Source organism: Callorhinus ursinus, unplaced genomic scaffold (genome assembly GCF_003265705.2).
Source record: "Callorhinus ursinus isolate GAN/ISIS: 27379988/994484 unplaced genomic scaffold, GSC_fseal_2.0 scaffold10, whole genome shotgun sequence".
Classification (NCBI taxonomy): Eukaryota; Metazoa; Chordata; class Mammalia; order Carnivora; family Otariidae; genus Callorhinus; species Callorhinus ursinus.
Window position 1 is genome coordinate 81,605,569 of NW_027397072.1, and position 24,273 is coordinate 81,629,841.

Sequence of the window (24,273 nt, forward strand, 5' to 3'; positions counted from 1 at the left end):
TTGAGAGCAGGCCTCATGCCCTCCAGCCAGCCCCATCAGGAGCTAGGCTTCTGCAGAATTTCCCTCCCCAGGTTCCCAAGAGCACATTTGCTTTCTGAAATTCATGGGCCACACCAGATTATTCTACTCCCATATACCTATTATATTTAACTGTAAAAAAATATTTAAGCGGTATCCTCATTGACCTCTAACGCATTTCCATTTGGCATTTGTAATGTGATCTGTATAAGTAAAGCATAGAGTTGACTCTTTGTTTTATCATTATTATTTGTTTATATCTTTATTTGCTGTCATTTGTAGCTCCAAATGTTCAAGCTTACTTGATAGGAGGGCTTCTCGCCTTGGTAGGTGCAACAGCGTCTGTCATGTACCTCTACAACATTTTTAAGATCGACATTGTGCTCTGGTATCGAAGTGCCTTCCATTCTACCGGGACCAAAGAAGGTAAGCGTGGGTAACCACTGAAGATTGCCTCATACTTGGCATCCGCTCATCCGTATAACCCGCTCATCCGTATAACCATTGTAAATACACTTTATCATATTTTACTAGCTTGCCTTTCATGTTGTTGGCAAATTGGGAGGAAGGACTCTCCCTGGACTTCTCATGCTTCAGGGAAACCATTGGTCCATGGTCACCAGCATTGTTCAGTCAAATGAGGCTTGCAGGCTAGTCGTGGCCGGGCAAATCTTTGCTAAGAAGCAGGAGCATGTCATCTTCTGGGTCCCACTGTGACTGTTTTAGAGAGGTTCTCACATCTACTGCTGTTTGCCAAAGAAGACGATTTCTCCAAGAGCGACAAAGGGCTCTCCAGCCGCGATACATCTTCAGCACGGTGGGCGCATGAGCAGAGTTTACGTGATGGAGAGAGACGAGCTGCCTGTGGGGGCAGCTCTTTTAGGTCCTGTACTTGGGACCTGAAAGATTTAAGTCCCTGCCTCACAAGGCTGGAGAGAGGCCTGGGTTTGCATCTGGTTCTCCCCTTACTCCCATGTGATCTTAGGAAGTGTTGCATGCTCTTCTCTTTCTTGACTATAGAATGAAAGAAAAAAAGAAACAAGGAAGAAGAGAAGGGAGGAAGGAGAAGAGGAAGGAAAGTAGGAAGGAGGGAAGGAGAGGGAGGAACTGGGGAGCAAGAGAAAATGATCAGAGCCTGCCTCACAGAGTATTGTAGGAACAACTGAGTTGAAGTCCAGGAAAGCCCTGAGCAGGGACGTGGGGCACAAGGGGCACCCTGTAGTCTGAGGGTCAAAGCAAGCTGCCTCTGCCCCTTTGCCCCAGGTTTCAGCGTGGTCTGTGGAGCTCCCGTCCTGCCAACACATCTCAACACACAAACGCCTCAGTACCGTCCTGAAACTGAGCAATAGGCACTTCCCACCGTTGTGGTATTTTTTTCTTTTTCTTTTAGTTTTTTTTTTTTTTTTTTAAGATTTTATTTACTTATTTGACAGAGAGAGACAGCGAGAGAGGGAACACAAGCAGGGGGAGTGGGAGAGGGAGAAGCAGGCTCCCCGCAGAGCAGGGAGCCCGATGCGGGGCTCGATCCCAGGACCCTGGGACCATGACCTGAGTCAAAGGCAGACGCTTAACGATTGAGCCACCCAGGCGCCCCTCTTTTTCTTTTAGTTTTATAAGTAGGCTCCATGCCCAGCATGGAGCCCAATTCGGGACTTGAACTCATGACCCTGAGATCAAGACCTGAACGGAGATCAGGAGTCGGACGCTTAACCAACTGAGCCACCCAAGTGCCCCACCCCCAACCATTGTGGTTTTTTAACTCTGTGCTGTTTTCTTGTTGTCTCAGAATGGTTGTGATCTCTTAAAGCCTTGAAAAAAAATAATGAGTCTGCCTTACTGTCCTCTGATTGGATGGAAAATTAATACACAACCAAGAGAAGTCTATGCGCTTCACGTACATGGAAATACCCACATTTACACCATTCAGGTCCAGAGACTAGCGATGAGGACTAGAGTTGGAATTCAGGGAAGTGGGTGTCCAAGCACATTTTATGAGTACCCACCAGTAAGAAGGGCATTATTTACACCAAGGGTCTGCTTTGCATATAAAACACACAGTACAAGTTGTTGTCCATCTGTTTGAGAAAACAGGTGTCCTAACTTGGACTTTATTCTGAGCTAAATTTCCGAATTCAAAACTGGCAGTCCCAGAGCAGTGTAGAAAGCAACACGTTCTTTCTTGAGGGCCAAATTCAATCGTGGAAACGCAACTGTGCATGTCCAATGCCACTTGAAGCCCCTCTAGTCCTGAGGCCCGTCGGCTGGGTGTGGGGTCCCCTTGGAGCCTCCCTGTGGCTATGCTCCTGTCTGTGAATGTGGCAGAGGAGACCAGTGCACCACCACTTGTCTTTTCTGACACACGCACGTGAGCGGTCCACCTGCTTTCTATTTACTGACTGACTGGACGCTGCGGGGACTTCAGTGGTGTTCCCAGATCTCTGGTCCGGGTGCATGTCTCACTCCCTGACTCACTGTGACTCCCAGGAGCATGAGAGCCGAGGGCTGGTGCAGCTGCCTGCGGGTGAGGTCGAGTTTAGCAGGAAGAGAAAAAAGGAATAGTGACTCACCCAGAGGAGGGGAGCTGAGCAGATGACAGATTCAGGGAGCCCCACCCTCTGCTGAGACCGGACTCCAGCCCAAATTCGGGCTGAGAATTTGGTCATCGGGGCTCACAGTCAGCCAGGGCTCCTCCTTTTTTTTTTTTCTTAATTCAGATAAGTACTTGCGTACTTTATGACTAAATCTCTAATCTCTGCAGCTCCATCTATGACAACGACCCCTGTAATTCCTCTCTGAGTGTTGGCTTTGACAGTGAGCTAGAGATGAGACTTAAGATTTGTCCCGGATGCTATTTCCAGCATTGTGTCCCTGGGAGATATTTTCTGAGTTATTGGGGGGAACCTGTGGAGTCAGGGGTGGCAAATACAAATGAAGAAATAGACAAATTGTGTCCTTCTTAGGATAAGATATTTCCCCAACTAGATGAGTTACACTTTATAACATGAGTAACAGGTATAGCTCAGTTTTGTTGAGTCATCAACAGCCCTAATCCATGAGTTCGGTATGTTCTCTAGTAAATTATAGGAGTTACTTTAAAAATTCGCCTTCTGGGTGTGCATGTGTGTACAAAAATAAAAGGGCCAGTTTACACATCTGGAGAGATTTGCATATGTCTCACCACCTTCCAAATAGGTTTGTGGAGAACATACATGTAGAACACAACAATTAAAAACAGATAGTGAATAGAGGGTAGAATGGTAAAATAAAGCTTGGGGGTAGAGTTAATGACAAATCTTGGACACTTTTTAAAGATGAGTTGGCTTTGGAAGTAAAGGTAAAAACAATGACAAGATGCATTGTGTGCTGTTCACAAATGCGCTTCAATTGCTTATGAGAGCACATAGCTTTGTCTGGGACAATTTTCCAAGGAAAAGTTTTTGTAGGGAGTATTCATTTTTAAAGGGTGTAATATAGTGAATCTTGTCTACAACAACATTCCTGTGGTAAATGTAGTAGCATGTTGAATGTGGCTTTTCTTCTAGTGTCTTCCATGCTAGGGCTAAAATGCCAAACCTCATGCAATCAAGTAAAAGCACTTATGTGAAGACCAAATTGATTCTGTCTGATTTTTCCATTGGTTCAGTTTGATTAGGTTTGAAACTTAAGAAAAGAAAGTAAGGGGTTGAATAATCTTTAAGCAATCTCTCATAAACATTAACACACCCCAATAAACTTTTGTATTTCTGCCAACGGCCAATAAAGGCATATGCAGATGTTTTAACAACAAAATTAGGGCTGAATGTCTTCAGGAAATTAAAGGAGCTTGGCCAGAACCTAGATAAACTGTCTAGGTTTATCCACCATATAAAGGCAAGTTGTGGGAGTATCTGCTAACAGGCCCTTTCTTTAGAAAACTTACTGGTAGGTCTACATTTCCACAGTTCTCTGGATGAAATAAACAGTTGGGGGGCATGTCAAATTCATCATTATCTATTGCCATTCATTGTTACCTACCCAACTGCTCTTACAGTTACTATGGCTGGGAAGAAAATTACCTCAAAACTTTGTAGCATAGAGCAACCATGTATTTTGCTGATGGGTTCTGTGGGTCAGGACGTCAGATGGCACAGCAGGGATGGCCTGTCCCAGCTCCATGATGTCTAGGAACCCTGCTGGGGGATTGGCAGTTGATTTTGGCTATCAGTTGATGGCCTCAGTTTCTCTCCCCAGTGCCCTCTCCAGGTGGTCTCTGTGTGGGCTACTTTGGGCTTCCTCATGGCATGATGATTGACTTCTGAGGGCTAGTGTTTCAAGAACAAGAGAGCCAGGAAAAGCCATATTTTCTCTTACGACTTAGACCCTAAATCTATAGAGTCAGTTCTACCACATTCTATTTGTCAGGGCAGCTACAGAGTCCTCATCAATTTTAAGGGAGTGGAAATAGAGTCCACCTCTTTGTGGGGAGGTATGGTCGGTTCTGAAAGAGCATGTGGAACCGGAAGTATTGCTGGGGGCTATTTTCTGAAAAAAAAGGAGTCTGACACACTTGAAAGGGACTAATCAGGTATATGCTTTGTGACATTTCCTCCTCCTGATTCTCGTCTCAGCCACACCAGAGGGAGTGGTGGACTTGGGTTTGAATCAAGGCTATGCACTTAGCAGCTCAAAGACGAGAAATAACATAGCCTTGTCTGTCTCAGCTCCCTTTCCCGTGATCCGAGGATACAAACGTAACCCTCACCATGACCGTGACCGTGATGGGCAAAGCCGGCAGGCAGTTGTCTGAGAGCGCCCTTCAAAACCTCAGGCAGAGGCTAAAAGCAAAATGGCCTCAGCTTGATGTTTTTGCTAGACTGGTGAATAAAGGACGAACTGATCATTTGGAAGTGATGAGAACCCCCTGCATTTTTTGAGAACAAGCCACAAAGGTAACATTACTACCCAAAAGCTTAGAAAGAAAAAAAATAAAAGATGACCCCAAAATTGGGAGCATTTTGTATTTTGCTTTTCGAGAAGGTGTGAGAGTCCCTTGCTGCCTAAGTCTCTTCTCAGAGTCTGCATTTGCCCAGCATGGAGCACCTGTCTTTTCAGACACCTCGCCTAAAAACAGGGAACGTGGAACACAGTCAAAAGAGAGAATTCACTCAGCAACCATAGGTTTTTGTTTTGTTTTGTTTTGCTTTGCTTTTCAATGAGAAGGAAGAAAGAGAAACAGCCTGAGAGAAGAGAGACACCAGTGGCAGGGTTTCAGACAGAGGTGGTGATGAACGCGGACGTTTGCTGTAGTTTACAGACCAAGAAATACTGTATTCATTTGGGAGGCTCTGCTATGTGATGTGGAGAGTGCCAACCCAACCAACCCTTTATCATAAAGGGATTAAATATTATCAAATTTTTAAGGACATTTAAATCCTTTTTAAAATGTTTAAAAACATAAAGCCTTTATGAAATCCTAAAAAAATTTTTTTTTCATATGCCCCCTGGCTTTAGAAAGTCACGTATATGACATTAAATTTAAATCAGAAAAATATCCACTTATGGAGTGGTGGTATAAACTAGTAATATTGAAGACGTTACAGAGGAGTTTTAGCTGGATTGGGTTTCTGCCGACTCCAAACACAAATTAATCATCCCTTTGGTACCTGCCTTATGACTCCAATTTATTAAAAAGCTGAATCAGCTCATGATCTAAAACTTCTCTCTCTCCTCATAGATTTAACCTTCTTGAGCCTCTGTAAAATCAAGCTCCATTCAGACATTTGGCAACTACTGATAGAGACCTCCTCTGTGTCAGGTCCTGCTCCAGGCACTGGGGGTGGAACCCCACCAAAAAATGCCCCCATTCTCATACGGCTTCCTTTCATGACAGGGGGTGGGGAGACTGAGGAAGAGTGAGTGTGCTTGTGTGCCCATGTGTGTGTATTACCATTTCCACAGGATGGCCGGGAATGGTGGGCAGAGACTTAAAGGCTGTCAGTGGTGGTTGGCGTGAGAATTTATGGAATGGGAAAAGGCTACAATGTAAACGCTAAAGTTCTGTACACATTTTAACTACAGATCTTCCTTGACTTATGATGGGTTATAACCCAATAAACCCATTATAAGTTAAAAATATCATAAGTTAAAATGCACTCAAGGGCGCCTGGGTGGCTCAGTTGGTTAAGCAACTGCCTTCGGCTCAGGTCATGATTCTGGAGTCCCAGGATCGAGTCCCACATCGGGCTCCCTGCTCAGTGGGGAGTCTGCTTCTCTCTCTGACCCTCCCTTCTCTCGTGTTCTCTCTCTCTCAAATAAATAAATACAATCTTAAAAAAATAAAATAAAATGCATTCAATGCACATAACCCACAGAATATCACAGCTTAGCCCTGCCTACGTTTAGCGTGCTCAGAATACTTACATTAGCCTACAGTTGGGCAAAATCATCTAACATAAAGCCTATTTTATGATCAAGGTTGACTGTCTCATGTGACTGATTGAATACTGCCCTGAAGGTGGAAAACAGCAGGTGTATGGGGACAGATGGTCAGATGGTCAGTGTATCGACTGTTGACCCTGGAGATTGCGTGGCTCAGTTGGAGCTGAGGCTTTTTACGCTGCCTAGCATCAGAGAGAGGATAGGACCGCGTATCACTAGCCTGGAAAAGATCAAAATTCAAAATTTGAAGTATGGTTTCTCCTGAATGTGTATTGCTTTTGTACCATCATAAAGTCAAAAAATCGTAATCGAACCCTCCTAAGTCAGGGACCGTCTGTACTATTATTTAGACAAAAACTAGAAGTATACAAGATTTTACCTTCTTCCTTTGGGCTCAGAACAACCCTTCTTTTGAAGTCTGTTCAATCAAACAAACTTCCATAAAAAGGGAATAAAAAGGGATGGCTTCCTCTTGGGTCCCATTAGGTTCGCTCTGAATTTCCAAATAGCCTGGAGCTCAAAAAAAAATCACATTTTCTAATGAGATGTTCACTCAAACCTTCTAGCCCTGCTAGAGTTTCTTACTCATTCATCTGACCCCTGAGTAGAGCGTAAGCATCCCCCTTCCATGCACTTCTCAAGCTCTGCCCCTTCTTGGACTCCTTATCCTCCACCTCTAGCGCCTCCGTTTTTGCTAAACCCTTTACAATCCAGCAACTGCCCTCCATCCTTTGTGAATTTTCCCCAAGAGCTCCATGCTATGGGGGAAGTTTTGTTTCTTTCCGTCTCTCCCGTTCATTCAGCCATGTGATCTTGTAGCGCCTCATGTTTTTATTTCCAAGTCTCTGAATGGTCTTTCCAGTTAGCTCTTGCGTCTTGGTCATCTGTCCAGGGGTGAGCACAGTGACTGTTACCTGTGGTTGGTTGCTCAATAAATGCTTAGCTCATTCCGGTGATGACGAAATGTGCTGTTGTATTGGACTTCTCTGTACTGCACAGCAGATTCCTGGAGTCTGCTCAGAGGCTTGGTCGCTACAATGCCATGTGCAATTGCAGTGGCAAAATTCACTTAGTGGGTCTGAATCACAGAGACTTGGCCCATTTTGCCTGGTGCAGTTTACAACAGTCCGCCATTGCACAGGACCCATCAAGAGTGAAAATGATGGAGACTCTTGCTTTCAATTCTCATTTTCACCACGGGGACTGGTGGACTTAAGAGTCAAAGGTGTCAGGTTGGAATTGGGGCTGGGTGACCTTGGAGAAGTGATTCTTATGTCACGGGGATAGGACCACCTTCCTCAAAGGTCAACGCCAATGGGGTAGGAATACCAATTGTAACTGACAAATCACTGGAGGCTCAATGTGGATAAATCTGAGACTTAAATTCTTCAGGGGACCCAGTCATAAGCAGTAGAAACCCACACTTTTGTGAGTTTTCCCTCCAGAAGCCTGACTTGGTTCTGACTGTAAATATCAGAGAAAAAAATCTCTTTGTGCTTCCAGCAGGGGGAGGAGAAAAATCATTCTGAAATATCCTAGAGCACTCAGTTCTTATTAACCAGGCCTGCCCTCAGGAGAAACTAGTTAATGAAAGCCTTACCCGCTAGGATATTATCGGAGTGTAACTGACCTGTGCAGAAGGAAATAGCCAACTCCAGCCCAGTCTAGCCATCCTGCCCCACCCAAGTGGGGATACAAAACTGGGAAATGCTTGTGACGTTCATGGTCCAGAGTCACTAAAAGACAGATCTAGTCACAGCACCATTGAACACGTCCCCTCCCTCCACACCTCACCACCATGTTACTAAAGGCCAGTTTATACCATTTTCTTTTACTGGTACATTCCATCCAGGTCTCAGAGAAAAGTATAAGGCATATTAAAAGGCAAATGCACAGTTTGAAGAGACAGAGCAAACACGAGAGCCAGAAATGGCAGGGATGTTGGAATTATCAGACTGGGAATTTAAATCATCCCTGATTAGCATGCTAAGGGATCTAACGCATAAAAGCAGACAGCACACAACAGACGGGAGATGTAAGCAGAGAAATGAAAATCCTAAAAAGAACCAAAAAGAAAGCTAGCAATTAAAAAAAAAAAAACTGTAACAGAAATGAAGACTGCCTGTGATGGGCTTACTAGTGGAGTGGACATGGCTGAGCAGAGAATCTCTGGCTTGAGGCTTATCCCACTAGAAAGCTCCAAAACTGTAAAGCGAAAGGAACAAAGATGGGGGTGGTGAGGAAGAAAAGAACAAAGTATCCAAAGAGTGTGGGACAACCACAGAAGGTGTAACATAAGTGTAATGGGAATACCAAAGGAGAAGAAAGAGAGAAAGGAACAGAAGTATCTGAAACACTAATGACTAAGAATTTCCCCGAATTAATGTCAGATACCAAACCACAATCCAGGAAGCTCAGAGAATACTGAGCAGGATAAACAAAAAACCAAAAATCTAGGCATATCATTTTCAAACCGCAGAAAATCAAAGGTAAGGAAAAAAAATCCTGAAAGAAGCCAGAGGGAAAAAAAAAACACCTTACCTATCGTGAAACAAAGATGTGAGTTGCATTCAGCTTGTCCTCAGAAACTACGCAAGCAAAAGAGCATGAAGTGAAATATTTAAAGAGTCGAGAGAATGAGAGGCCTAGTGTGGCAATGCTTGGCTCCCAGAGAGCCAACTGGGTACTCTGAAGTCATTGACCCCAAGGGAAAAGGACATCATGGTAGCAAGTCAGACTTTCGCTCTGTTAACATAAGAGAATTTGGTAGGAATAATTCCATGAGTTTATCCCATTTCCTTTTCAGATGGCAAGCTGTATGATGCCTATGTCTTATACCCCAAGCCTCAAAGAGAAATCCAGAGCCATGAGGTGGACACGCTGGTATTGAAGATTCTGCCTGAGGTGCTGGAGAGGCAGTGTGGATACAAATTATTTATATTTGGCAGGGATGAATTTCCTGGACAAGGTATGTTTTCAGTGAAGCGTAAAAGCCGCAGATAAAAAGGAAAAGGAAGTCTCTTTCTTTCACTTTAGAGGTGGTGGGGTGGGAGGAACTGCTTGCTTTCCCCACGGAACTACGGGGAGTCTTGTACCTCCTCAGCTCACAGCCCCGGAGCCGAATTAGAACCAGCTCTCTTCTCTCTGGGGCTCATTCCTGTAACAGGATAACCGGGTATTCCTGGTTGAAATTACGTGACTCTCACTATGAGTAACACGAGCAGTTGGCTGATGACAGCCTTGGCCAAGGGACCAAATGGAGAAAAGAGGTCATTTGCCCTCACGCCCTTGAGACTACCTGCTGAGTATGCTCCATCAGTTCGAATATGTAAATCAGCTTATGTTTAAAGATGATTTTATAAACCTTAACTGCTCAGGCTTCTCCTACATAAATAAAAGAGAATTTATTTATTTACGTCTCCCTTTGAACAAGAGTGTAGCTTTGGGCAATGAAGGCAACATCCCTGAACCTCAGCTGTCTTATCTGTCAAATGGGGAGGAGAATACTTCCTTAACTCGGGTGACAGAATGAAATGAGGTAAAACCTGAGTGGGGACCAATATGGAGCTTAGCGCATATTAGACATTCGACAGATAAAGTTTCCCTCTTGACCTACATGTTTTCTTTCTTGGAACGCTATACAACAAATGGCTGAAATTTGAAATAAACATCCTGCACTAGTCAAGAGGAAACCAAGATTACTACTTTACAGTATTTGGTAGTGGCCTGCTCTGGGTCATTTGAAAAGGTTGCTGAGTACTTTGGATTTGTTGGTTGCCCATATCTGTGGTGAGCAACAGCTACATCTCAGCCTGCCTCTTTTCAAGTTATAGGATCAGCCTCCATGAGGAACTGAAACTCTGATCTAGTGCTCGCCATAAATGTGTGGAAGACTTCAAATTTCATAAGCATATTCTTTCACTCATTCAGCAAATATTTATTGAGCACCTGCTATGTGCCTTATAATATTCTAGGCACTAGAAATAGAAAAATAAGCCAAAAGGAAGAAGAACATGAACTTGGGGAGGTCACAGTGTATTGTTATATTCTAAGAATAAGGAGGATATAAAAGTTAGGCACGTGATAAGACCCTTTTCTGGGAAGCTCACGGTCTGTGGGTGCAGCCAGTGGGCTAAGGAAAGTGGCCTATCAGCAACTAACTACCAAAAAATATGACTTAGGAACACAAAGGACCAATTTTTCAGGGAAAATCAGGAAGGCTTCACAGAAGATAGGATGAATGTTAAAAAAATCACTTTTGTTACCCATTCCTAAGTCACATTTATTTTAAAGTCCACGTTGCCTTTATCCAGGGCCCATTTCTAATATTCTCAGAGATCAGTCTAGGCTCTTTCACTCCTGAGACAGTCTGCATCTTCTTTATTTGCAGCAGTGGCCAATGTCATTGACGAAAACATCAAGCTGTGCAGGAGACTGATCATCATCTTAGTTCCCGAATCCCTGAGCTTTGACTTGTTAAAGAACATGTCGGAAGAACAAATTGCAGTCTACAATGCGCTCATCCAGGATGGGATGAAGGTCATCCTGATTGAACTGGAGAAAGTCAAGGACTACGCGGCCACGCCGGAGTCAATTCAGTACATCAAGCAGAAGCATGGGGCCATCCAGTGGAGTGGGGATTTCACAGAGCAGTCACAGTGTGCAAAGTCCAAGTTCTGGAAACAAGTGAGGTATCACATGCCACCCAAAAGGCCTCCACCATCTTCTTCTGCCCAGCTGCCGAAGCACACGTCCTGACACCTCCTGGCTGGCTAGGGAGGGGCCAATGTGGGGTTGGTCACCCGTGATGGCGTTGTCCGCATGGGGTGGCTCATGGTTGGACAAGGATGCGTGGCATTTGGGCAGTCGGCTTGAAGCTTGCCCTTGTGTACTCGTTGCTACAGGTCCTCTGTTTGCTGCTTGTTTTGATCAGAGCTCCTTCTCTAGGGAAAGCTGTCACCCTTCCAGAAGGCCCTCATTCACTTATGGGCTCTGATGAACACTCCCTGAACACAGAGCAGGTGTAGCATGTGAGCCCCTGGGGAATGGGACACGGAGGATTGTAGAGCGGCAGTTGAGTTGTCAAGAAGTTTGGTGCATGGTGTGGCACCCGTGGGGCCAGAGATGGAAGTCAGAGGATGGCAGGAGGCAACCTGTGGGCTTGGGGAGGGCTGGCAAGGAGAACCACACTTTTATCGTGACCACAATCTTAGCACACTCATACTGGAAGCCACTGAGTGGTCACACAGACCATTGGAGACCAAGTGTGGCCCCGCTGAGATTGCCCATTAACCACCATCCTGTTGGGCCCCAGGCTTGAAAGACTTGATTTGTCAAATCAAAATAAGTAACAATTCACCTGGTTTTCCAACTGGCCAAGAAGGCTGGGATTCTGAGCAACATGTGAGAGAAACAGCACACCAAGATGATGTGATTCTAGTCCATGTAAAACAAAGTAATCTTTCGGTTAGCCAGTGTCCCCTTGTCACAAGTCCATTTATGATTTAACAAGGGGCAAGGACTTTTGATGCTCAAAATTAGCTGTAAACTCATCACTACTTGCAAAGACCCCCAGCTGAGGAGCTTGGATAGAGTCCAAGTCTCTCGTTCTGTGGCTGATGACATCAAGCCCTAACAAGTGTCCTGCTGGGGTCAGAATGTTTGTGGGCCCCAAATTCACATGTTGCAGTCCTAACACCCAGTGTCATGGTATTGGGAGGTGGGGCCTTCCAGAGGTGAACAGGTCGGAAGGGTGGAGACCTCCTGAATAGGATTAGTATTCTCGTAGAAGATACCCCAAGAAGTCCCTTGCCGCTTCGGCCATGTGAGGACACAGCAAGAAGTCTGTGATCTGAAAAAAGGTCCGCACCTGACCACGAAGGCACCTGTTCTCAGACTTCTTGTCTCCACAGCTGTGAGAAATAAATTTCTGTTGTTTGTAAGCCACTCGGCCTGTGGTATCTCATGATAGTGGCCCTAATGAAGAGTCCATGGGGGCTGGAAGGGGGTCAGCCAGTGGGCAGGACAGGGGAGGGGGGAGGAGAAGCAGGAGGGGTGAGGATAGGGACCCCAGCATGCAGGGAGGAAGAGAGTGTATGGGGGGCAGGGAAAAGGACCAGGTGGCTCTGTGTCCTTCCTGGGCTGCCGATAGCATAAAGTGTCTGGTGGGACTTTGTCATCTTTCCCAAGTGGAACTCTCTCCCTGTTGAACACTAACCCCCCCTCTCCCCTGCCCACAGCCTCTGGCAATGTTCTGCTTTCTGTGTCTATGATTTCGGCTCCTCCAGGCACCTCATGTAAGTGGAATCCTACAGGGTTTGCTCTTTTGTGCCTGGCTTATTCCACTTAGCCATAGGGCCTTCAGATTCATGTGTAGTATTTGCTTTTTGTTTCATTCTTCTTATGGAGTCCTCCCTCCCTTCTTTCTTTCTTCCCTGGGTGAACGGTAGCAGGTATCGATTTTATTTTGGTGACGAGAGACAACCGACAGAAATAAGAAGCTCATGAGGATCTTTCTAATCAGATGTTTGTGAATTCTTTGCCTCTCGGTTTCTGTCTCCAACGTGGGAGTCATGATTCTTCATGGAGAATTTGCCAGTTTAAGTAAAGGAAGCTGCTTCTCTTGGTGCACCCAGGAGCGAAGTGATGGTGGCTGATGTGTTCCTCATTCTGTTCCTCTCACCCCTGAGTTTTCTCTCCTCTGCTTGGTACCTGGAGATTGCCATTGATGCTGGGGAAGGCTCTATGGCCACAGACATCAGAGGGGCACTTTGCCCTTCACTGTGTCCTATGGGGAGCCCATCCCCTACAGCCTTCCCCTTCCTTCCAAGCCCTTTCTCTCCAGAGAGTGAAGAAAGGCAGAGCAGCCCCATGAGTCAGGAGATCGGGTGAGACCCTGGGATGTGTCCTTTTGTCAGGCTGTGCCGGTTGCCTATGAATTTTAGAAAGAGATTCTCCAGGATCATTCAGTGACTAACCTTTTATAAATAAATGACTGTATCCACACAACACAAGTTGAGGCTGTCAGAAAAAAAGAAAGCCAATCCATCAGAGGTAAAGGTATTTTCTGAAAATCTGTGACTTATAGGAGACCAGTACTGTTGGCGAATTTCTTAATTGGAATGATTTTTTAAGCCAAAACCTTCCTTCCCCTCCAACATGTGCCCTCTGTTTCTTTTTGTCTTAAGGTGTGTAAAGGTGTATTATCAATGCAGTAACATGAATGAATTATATCAGCATATTGCAATTTTATTCTTATTAAATATGTTTTGTGTCCTCTACAAGAGGCTCCTTTTCTCAAGGTTCTGGCCTTTCATATGTTTGGACACGGTGCTGGTGTTCTCAGGCTTGAATATACTCTCCTAGTGACAGACCAAGTGCTCTGAATCAGGATTTGTACAATACAGCCACATGTCTTCAAAGATGGATAAAACTTGTCTTATTCCAGTAAGTTCTGTCCTTTTAAACAGTGGCCCTTTCTGATAATTTGAGGAGCAATGTGGATATCTCCCTAGAAAAAATGTACGTACAAAATTTTGGCCCGAATTTTGAGAAGGTTGACTTGAGTTTTTCAAGTTCCTCAAAGGGACCTTACGGAAGGTCCCCAGGCCATGGGAAAAAGACCCCTTCCCTAGAGGGACTTTCATTTCTGTACGTATAAGATGTGATCTCGGAATTTTATATGATTCTGTGTAGAGGTCCAGTGATAAACGTGCCGAGTGAGCCATTCTGGGGTCCTCCTGAAAGTTGTTTGGAAAGGAACACAGACTTGGGATTTTCATGGTATTTTAGTCATCATCTAGCCCAGGGCTGCCTTACTGGTCTGCCACAAATGAGCTGCAGGTCTCCGAGGACTGTTACTCCTGAGATATTTCCTCATGGCGTGTCTGGAGCCGTAGGCCTTACCTGTGCGTGCACCGGGATGTAAAAAAAAAAAAAAAAAAAAAAAAATGGGAAACAGATCCTAATCAGATAGGGGCCAGAAGTGTGAAGGGAGTAAACTAAAGATGCTCGATACTTGGTGGCAGAGCTGGGACAGATGTCTCCTGTCTTCTCACTGTGCCGTGGCTCATCCTACGACAACTTTTCTGACCCCCTCAGTCCTGTGACACCAGCCACTCAATGGAACTAACTTCTAGAAATCTGAGAAGGGGCTTCTAGAATTACACAGTCAGGGCTTCTGAGTGATTTCCCTCGATTTACTTTGGGCTTTTTCAGGATCACACACATTTTTTGTTTGGTCTTGTTTCTGCCTAGCAGTAAGCAAAACTTTAGCATTTAGGTTCATACGAAATTTAACATTCAGGATTAAGAATTTCTTCAGTAAGTTTTACCTTTCTTGAATGGATCCATCTGAATGGCTAGAGGTTTTAGATGAGAGAGGTCAATGAAGGAGGCTATGTCCTTTCCTGGGACAGCTTTGTCACATCTAACACAAAGCATTGGCGTTAACTGAATTTTACCTCTTGCCTGGAGCCTCATCACCACTTGGGGACCTGGGAGTCCAGGGCTCTGCCTAGTGGGGAAGAGCTTGTATTTGAAACTTGACTTTTCCACTAACTGTGGGGCCTTTGAGAAGCAGGTCAACCTCTCTGAGCTTGTCATCATTCGGGGATGACGTGAGGAAAAAGATGACATAAGTGAGTATGGGCATGATAAGTGGTTGCTATTTATGGACAGATTGGACACACTTCAAAGAACTCTGGTCATGATATTCAGGGGAAAAAGTTCAATTGAAAGGGAAAAAAAAATCCATTGGCACTGAATGTTTTGCAGTAGGCAGCTCATGGTTTTTGGAGAATCCTAAATTTTTTACTAGCTTCTTAAAGTCACACACACACAAAATGCCCCTGGAGACAGGGTGCTCCGTATTGGCATCGATGGATCTATGACTGTGCCCCGTGCTGTGGGCTCTCGGCTCGAGTAATTTTCCAAACCATGCTGCCCTGTCTGCTGGCTGGTGTCCTCTTCCACATACGCAGGGACCCCCAGCTTTCCTGATCTCCTGGGTATATCTGCTGGGTAGATCCCACAGGAATATCTGCTCCGATGGAGACTTTGATTTCTTTGCTTGCTTGCTGCTTGGTCTTGATGGTGGGGAGCTCAAGGAGCTTTGAAGCCTCGTCCTGGGAGATGAGTGCCAGGAATAAGCTTCAGCCGTACTCATTCTACCACACAGTAGCCCAGGCCAGAAGAGTACTTGAAGGAAGTACCTGAACTGGGAAGACCCAATTGACAATCCTATCCTTCTCCTGGGCCTCTGGAGGATAGCGCTGTTACCCCGCCTCTGGCCTCAAACCCGTCCTCCCGCCTCTTAGATCATGTTCCCTTCCCCTTTAGACACTCAGCAGCTGTGATTTCAAGCACCCTGCTATGGCACTGGGGATTGTTCACTTCTTGCCATAATTTCACCCGAACACTCCTAAAATGAGAATTGACAATTTGCGTTGAAGACTGCTTCCCTCAGAGCCTTCCAGAATTTCTGTAGCAGCGGATCAGAGGCGCTCTTTGGTTGGGGGGTGGTGGTGGGAGAGAAGGGCTTGAAGTAGCATTTGTGTAGACAGCCCTTGGCCCAAAATGGAGAAACCGTTAATGACTCATGTCAGAGAATGGGCTGATTCCTAATGGAGATTTCAGGGACGGGTTGCTGGAGTTCCACTGAGCTCCCTCCATTTTATTCATAATGCGGTCTCCAAAATGTGCACTTTCACTGTTTTGTAGGTGTTCTTTAGCATTTAATCTCAGCATTTAGACCCCTAATTAAGCTGTTAGAGATCAAGGAGCATTAAGCCTCATACTAAATATTTGTCATTTTGAATACTCAGTGATACCCATCTCATTTTCCATTTTATTATTATTAGTTTACTACTTTGAGCATTTCCATTGTTAATTTCCATGAGTTTTTAATGGAATAAAGGGATACAATCTGGTAAAGATATAAGTAATTGAATTGCCACTGAAATGGTGGTTGGAAGGTAAGGTTTATTTGCCAGCTGATGGACTCATGTCTAAGTGTGCATAAGAAAGAAGATTTAGATGTCCATGGATAATGGACAAAAAGGCAGATTATATGAAAGCTGAAGGTCACCACCCATTCTCTCATGTCTCCCCAGCGGGGCTTGGTGATGTAAAAGAGGCCCTCTCCCCATTCCTTGGAGGCAGGCCCCAGGTCTCTTGGGATAACTTGAGGGGACGGGACTGACCTGAGGGCAAGGGTGAGAGGCAAATGGGTCAGAGGAAAGATGAAATATAGGTGTTGAACCCCTCGGTTACTTTTTGGCTCACCTTCCTTAATGACTGAGTCAACCCCAGAACCCACTTCCTTTGGTTTCTCCCCTCAAATACCGTGAGTCTGCGCGTGAGAAAGTCCTGGGTGAAGACTGAGTCACATCAAATAAAGGTCCCGGGAAGGTCTGGTCTTTTCCCAGAAGGTCAACCGAGACAAAGACACACGTGAAAGTGCTTGGCAGCCTCACAGAGCTACAAGGAGCTGTCTGACCTACATGGGGGCTGGGGGGGCACAGACCCTCAGTGTCTTCTGCCCCTGCTGAGCCCCGCAGTGACTCAGAGAGCTGCCTGCTGTGGCCCAGTCCGTTGACCTTTCCTTGGCTCTTGATCCTGATTCATATTTTCATAAACTTTCCTTCAACACATGCTTTGTTTGGTTGATTTATCCAGGGCTGTGTCTGGAAAATTAAGAAAGTGGAAAATTCCTCCCTGGCTTCCCTCTTAGAATAAAGACTATCGATGACAAATCCATGACGTCTAGAATAAGTGACTGGGGGTCACGCTGGCTCTCACAGCTGCAGAACATCAGGTCTGAATGGCTGGAGGCCACACATCTCAGATGGAATTCTTCTGGGGGCCTTGATGGACGGGAACACTTCTCCCTTCCATACACAGGTAGCTTTGAAGGGGTGCTGCCATTTGCTTTTTTTTTTTTTAAGATTTTATTTATTTATTTAAGAGAGAGAGACAGGGATTGGGAGAATGAGTAGGGGGAGGGTCAGAGGGAGAAGCAGACTCCCTGTGGAGCAGGGAGCCCAACGTGGGACTCGATCCCAGGACCCTGGGATCATGACTTGAGCTGAAGGCAGATGCTTAAATGACTGGACCTCCCAGGCACCCTTGCCATTTGCTTTAACAAAAGTCAAACCCTAGTCCTCAGGGAGAGAGAGATTCTCCCCTTAAGAAAGGAAATGAGACCCGCAGCCCTGGCTCTTGTCCTCCAGAGTCACCTTTCTTTAGGGGCTTTCTTACTAACAACAGTTGCCACTGCCCACCTTGAATGCTCCGGCCTAACTACTGTTGACTAATTCCTAGGAGCACGACTGACATCTGCAAGCACCAAAAAGATTTTACAGGAGGAGAAGAGATAACAAAACAGAATGGAATCAGGGCACCTGGGTGGCTCAGTTGGTTAGGCAACTGCCTTCGGCTCAGGTCATGATCTCAGGATCCGGGGATCGAGCCCCGCGTCAGTCTCTCTGCTCAGCAGCGAGTCCGCTTCTTCCTCTCCCTCTGTGATGTCTCTCACTCTCACTCACTTTCAAATAAATAAATAACATCTTAAAAATGAAACCAGAATGGAATCTACAGGGATACACCTTCAGATGGTTTGGACTACAAGATACAGGTTTTCTTGTCTTCCTCGGGAGACTACTCAGCCCTCACCTCCTCCCACCTCAGAAGAGGAGAAAGCACATCTTTTCCAGTTCAGGCCCAGAACGGGCTCAAGCTGAAAGACGTTGCACCAAAATGTTTTTCCAGCTTATGCTGTGTTTTGCTCTGTTCCTTCTCTCCTATGTGACAGCAATCTCTTGCTGTGTGGTGGGGCTTCTAGCGGCTCAGTCCCGGGGGGGAGTTGGACATGGTGAGAGCTGGTGGAGCATCACCATGGGCCATGGTAAGCTCAGTCCTACACAGAACCCTGCACCCGAACAGTGTGTGTCCCCCTTCCCCTCTCTGTCTGCCAGGAGACATTAAGCTGCAAGTCTTGGAAATCTCAGAAGTCCATCAAGTCAATTTCATTCTCAATTTTGAAATATAAATCATAGTTTTATTTGTTTAGAATGCAGATGAAAATGACAATTTTTTTAAGAATCTAGAAATTAAAAACGCTTTTCTCCTACAACCAAGTAACCAGTTTGTCACCATTCAAATAGCTCGATGACACTCCCCTGGTGGTTGTGTCAACTGAAAAATTGGGTGAATCCCAAACTGTGATTATAGTTACAGAAAAATGGGAGAATGAGGCACAGTAACTTTTTTCCCCTCTTACTCAGTGGCTGTATTACTTCTTAATCTGAGTCACTGACACCTACCCTTTTATTTGATTTATTCATGTTGTCCCTTAACTTACCCGGAGAACCCTGGAGACCAAAGGTTTCATGGTGATGGTTTTGTGGTCACTCCCTCATTTCTCTGCCCCTTATTGCTCTCGATTTCCCACCTTCTCTTTCTGCTATCAGCGGGATGTACTTGCCCTCCCCCCTAATCATCACCACCACCACTCTGGTTAGCATTTTTCTAGAAAATGAAAACATTTTTAAGGTGTGAGGCTTGCACGTGGGCTGGATGATTTTTCAACACATCTATCAAATGTGGCCAGCCTGAAGACCCACATCTTAGTCTCACCCCCCAGAGGGAGCCACATGCAAGACAGGCCAGGGGGTGCAGAACCCAGCGTCCTCAAGCTGAGGTTATAGGTGAAGCACTGGCATTTGCTACCAAAGGCATTCATATTTTGGAAAACTGCGAACTATAGGATTAGTTACATTTTACATTGCAACTCAGTACACACACACACGCGCGCGCGCGTAGGGAGAACGGGAAAGAAATCCCGTTTCTTGTTATGGGTTCGATTCTATTTTGTTCTAATCTGGTTCAGTTTTTCAAAATGCGGGTCACAGCCCACCAACCTATTTAATGACCAACTTCTGTGTTTCCAGAGCAATCTGAAAAACACAGCTCCAGCTTCCCAGACTGCTGGTGACCCAGTCCATCACGACATTCTGCTTTCTTTAATCAACAAGGCTTTATCAAGAGCTTATTATGGTTCTTCTTTTATTATCTAACTTCCCGGTCAATTAGCTTTGTTTGTTATTTTAGATGACCACAAGACAGCAGAAGTCTCCCCAACAGCAGTTTTAAATGAACATCATTTCCTGCCTGTGTAAAAAGATTACATCAAGAGGAAAAGAAAGCAGCCCCGTGGGTGACAAGTGTTGAGAAATAGAAAAGCATTTCGTCTCATGAGACACAGAAGAAAATGAAATTCACGCCTTAACTTAGCAAAAAAAAAAAAAAAAAAAAGGAGACAACGCAGGTGCCCCGCCCCCTCACGGCGCCACGGCGCCCTCTGCTGGCGGCCGAGGCAATGCCCTCCATCCCGCCCCTCACTGGGCCCACCTTCCCAGGCAGAAATGGGTGTTCACAGGTGCGCACGCAAGGGGACACCGGTGGCTTTTGGAAGGTCTTTAACTTAAAGCCAAGAATATCTTTCTTTTTCTGAGGCCGTGGGAAAGGTTGAGGTAGGGCCATTTTCTTTGTCTGTCACCGTGCTTCTAACCCTTGGGCCGCCGAGACTACAGCAATCTGCCCAAGAGTTGTGAGGGGGGCCAGGAGGTCCTCCTTTCTCTGTGTCCACAAGCCAGGGGTCTCAGCATGGTGGTTCCAGAAAGGTGGCCCTGACCTCAGACTGCCTGGACTGCAGTCACTGCACCACACCACGTACTAATTGAATACAATTGCAAAACTGGTGATTTTTTCAGGCAAGTCACAAACTCTGTGCCTCAGTTGCTTTATGTGTAAAAAGGGGGTAATAAAAGTACCTTCGCTGCAAGCTAACCAGCAAATTAAATGCCAATTGGCACCTAGTGAGTCTTCAATGAACATTGGCTCTTAGTATATTGTAATAATAATCTCGTTTTTACTATACTGTCATTTTTACTATAATTATTATTTTGCACTTATTATTGTCATTACTGCATTAATGCTCAGGATGATGATGCTAGTTAACATTTGCGGAGCACTTACAACCTTTCAGATATTCTTCTACATGCTTTACATGCATTAATCCGCTTTGCAGAGGAGAAAAAAGAGGCAAAATATGGGTTCAAGGGATCTAATTTCTCTGTTCCACCAGCCACAGTGTTTCAGCTCCAGAATCCAGGTGAGAATAGTACTTCCTTGTGAGGGTGGTTGTCAGTATATTTGAAAAGCACTTTGAGTCCTAGACAAGAACAGGTTGTTGGTATTGCTGTGAACATGGTGAACCCAAAATTATCTTATATACTTGATAAACTTAATTTATAGAGTAGTTCTACTGTAAGAAAAACCTGATTCTGTAAAAAATAGAAGCTCATGAATTAGAGAATGATTACATTTTGGGTGTGTGTTTTAAATGAAAGAATAGATTACAGGGCTCATTTAAAGAGTGTTTCTCCAAGTTTATATGTGCCAAATAAAAAACCAGGAAAACACAAAATATGAGAAAATATAGATTTATCTTATAATAAGTCAAAATGAAAGAAAGGTTGACATATTTTACTACATAATCATAAGTTAAACAAAAAAGTATGGAATAAACTGAAAAACTAGGCAAAAGTATGAAGTTAAGGATTGATATCCTTTTTTTTTTTAAGATTTTATTTATTTGAGAGAGAGAATGAGAGATAGCACGAGAGGGAAGAGGGTCAGAGGGAGAAGCAGACTCCCTGCTGAGCAAGGAGCCCGATGTGGGACTCAATCCCTGGACTCCAGGATCATGACCTGAGCCGAAGGCAGTCGCTTAACCAACTGAGCCACCCAGGCGCCCCAAGGATTGATATCCTTAATGCTCACTAGAAAAAGGGCCAAAGGAAATGAGCAGGAAATGTAAAACATAATGGCTAATTCCTACAAATGCCTAGTGAGTGCGAAAGTGCATAACATCACAAATCATCCAATGCTACTAGTTAATGATATTTAGAATGTTCCAGATTCTGTGCTAACCTCTTTAAATATATTGTCTCATTCAATACTCTCAACTAGCCTATATTTTCTTTTTTAAGATAAAGAAATTAAAGATATAAGAGATTAGGTAACCCACCCCGGGTAACACAGTTGTAAGAGATGGCCCCAGGGAAATTCTGATTGGCTGCTTGATGATTTTGGAGCATTACTGTTAATTTTTTTGGCATGACAATGGTAGCATTGTTATGTTTCCGAGAGTCCTTGTGTTTTAGAAGTGATAATACGGAAACACTTATGGATTAAACACCATGATATCTGAGATTTGTCTCCAGTGCCGGGAGAGGTGGAGAGCGTGGGAGAATTGATGAAACAAGATGGCCAGGAATGAGGTTCGTGGGGGTCCAGCATACTATTTTCTCTATTTTTGTATATGTTTAAAATTTTCTCCAAAATAAGTTTGAAAAATGAAGCAGTTAAAAAGAAGATTTAAAAAAAAAAAAACACAAAAACCCGGGGCTCCTAGGTGGCTCAGTCGGTTAAGGGTCCAGCTCTTGATTTCGGCTCAGGTCATGATCTCAGAGTTGTGAGTTCAAACCCTGCGACAGGATCTGCACTCAGTGGGGAGTATGCTTGAGATTCTCTCTCTTCTGCCCCTGCCCCTCCCCCTGCTCACACTCTCACTCACTCTCTCTCTCTCTCTCTCTCTCTCTCTCAAAAATAAATAAATAAATAAATAAACAAAACCTAACTCTCTGACACTTGAGCAAATTTGCCTAGGGAAAAAGAAAGACTGAGTGGTCTATAGGGTAGGATGAAGCTAGGGAAGGAGGCGTTTTGTTTTGTTTTATTTTGAAAATATAGACAGATTTTTCTTTTCTTGACTCTGCTCACTAGAAAAACTCATAAGACAGGAAATTATTTAAAAACAATATTTTTAGTGTGTATATGAATATTTACAAAGATTTGATATTGCAATACATACCTGATTGTTCTCCATTTAAATATTAACATACCAACATAGCAATATAACACGGACATAGTTTTAAGCCAAGAAACATAGAATGACATTTTCTATTGAGGTATAATGGACATATAACATTGTATTAGTTTCAGATGTACAACATAATGATTTGATATGTGTATATAGTGTAAAATGATCACCACGATAAGTCAACGTCTGTCACCACACGTGGTTATGATTTTTTTCTTGTGATGAGAACTTTTAGGATCTATTCTCTTAGCAACTTTCAAATATGCAATACAGGCGTTATGAACTAGAGTCACCATACATCACTTTAATGGTAGCATAGTGTTCCACTGGATGGGATGTATTGTACCTGATTTAATCCTCGATTTGTGGATGTTTAGGTTGTTTCCAATTTATAATTTGGCAAACATGGTGCATTCATCTGACGATTTCCTTGGATAAATTACTGGAAATAGAATTTCCAGATTAAGACATCTGGTACATCCTTCCAAATTCCCCTCCAGAAAGCTTGTACTAGTTGTGACTCACACTATGTTGATTGAAGATGCCAGAAAGTGAAATAGTCTAAGGTGTCTCAGTGAAGAATTTCAGGCTCATGTTTGAGTTCCTATGTTGGTAACGACGATGGGAAACTTCTTGTTTTATACGTTTTTGTACATTTCGAAGAAATGATCGACAGGACTGGCGGGGGGGATGTTTTCGATCTGGCAGGACCCAGTAACACACGTCTCCGTGCTGGGATGTGATTGTGTAATTCCCAGGCCTGTCTCCCTCTAGTGCACTTGTTGGATGAGCATGCTCTGTCCCTGGTGACTCCTATCAGGGCTTCTTCTCCAGCAGGGTTTCGTCATGGTGGCTGGGGCGCTCCTGCAGGTTTGGGCTCTGCTACTGCTCCATCCAGTTGGGGACATCTTGAAAACCTGACGGGCCACACTACAGGGTGAGGAGAAGCCCAGGCTCCACATGGAAAGGGAGAAACATCCAGCTTCCCACTAACCACTCTGATAGAGTGACTTCAACAACAGTGATGACAAAACCCACCCAGGGCAAAAGAGGCTAATGTGTCTTGGGGTCTTTTGTATTAATGGCCCAGTGGGGAAGACCTCTCTTCCCAGAGAGGAATAGAACCGAGACCGTGATTGAAGCAGGCAGGCAGCAGAGGAGAGATGCTCCCCGATGGGGATGTTGAGAGCCCCTCAAACTAAGAGGGGGTTTGGGGTTTTAGGATGTTCCTGGTGCTGCTTTGATGTCATCCTCTTGATTTCATTTCCTATACCACAACTGATAGAGCACAAATATTCTTTTTTTTAAGTTTATTTACTTTTTTTTTTAGTAATCTCAACACCCAACAAACTCATGACCCCAAGATCAAGAGTTGCGTGCTCTTCCACCTGAACCAGCCAGGTGCCCTAGGGCACAGATGTTCTTGGGAAGAGATGTTCGAGGCTCTGCGAAGGTCTCCTTAGTAGGCATTCAATGTCTGCTGGAATAAATCAACAAAACCAAATACCTTATTGAGGGTGGGTGGACAAGAGCTAGAAATTAGCCCCTAACCTCCATGCTTGAAAATCAATTCCCCACTCAGTTTTCCAACTTTTATGTTTCAAGCATTACCAGCTAGCTTTGAAAACCCCCACAGAGGACTTTGTGAATGAGAGACAGGCTTTGTCTATCTTATTCAAGGTGAAAATAAAGCATTGTATCTCTCAACGCTGACAAGAGCGGGTGCAGCCCTTGCCTTGTCTAAAGTTGAGCGCCCTCCCCGCACCCCCGCCCCTGCATGGTGCCGGCCCCTACAGGGCCGTCCCAGGGGTCTGCCAAATGAATGAGTAATGGGAACGTGGGGCTCAGGGGCATCAGTGACATTGGATCGCAGTCTCCTGCGATCCATAATA

General features: G+C 44.7%; 1 protein-coding gene across 1 annotated transcript in view; it reads left to right on the forward strand.

Annotated features, from left to right (window-relative positions):
- IL1RL2 (interleukin 1 receptor like 2) overlaps window positions 1-12,400 on the forward strand; it is a 39,751-nt gene extending 27,351 nt beyond the window's left edge. The window contains exons 8-10 of the mRNA XM_025868788.2: window positions 301-444; window positions 9,242-9,403; window positions 10,826-12,400. Of these exons, the coding sequence (XP_025724573.2) occupies window positions 301-444; window positions 9,242-9,403; window positions 10,826-11,193 (674 nt within the window). The 3' untranslated portion in view covers window positions 11,194-12,400. The remainder of the gene's footprint in view (window positions 1-300; window positions 445-9,241; window positions 9,404-10,825) is intronic.
- Window positions 12,401-24,273: the final 11,873 nt, after the last annotated feature.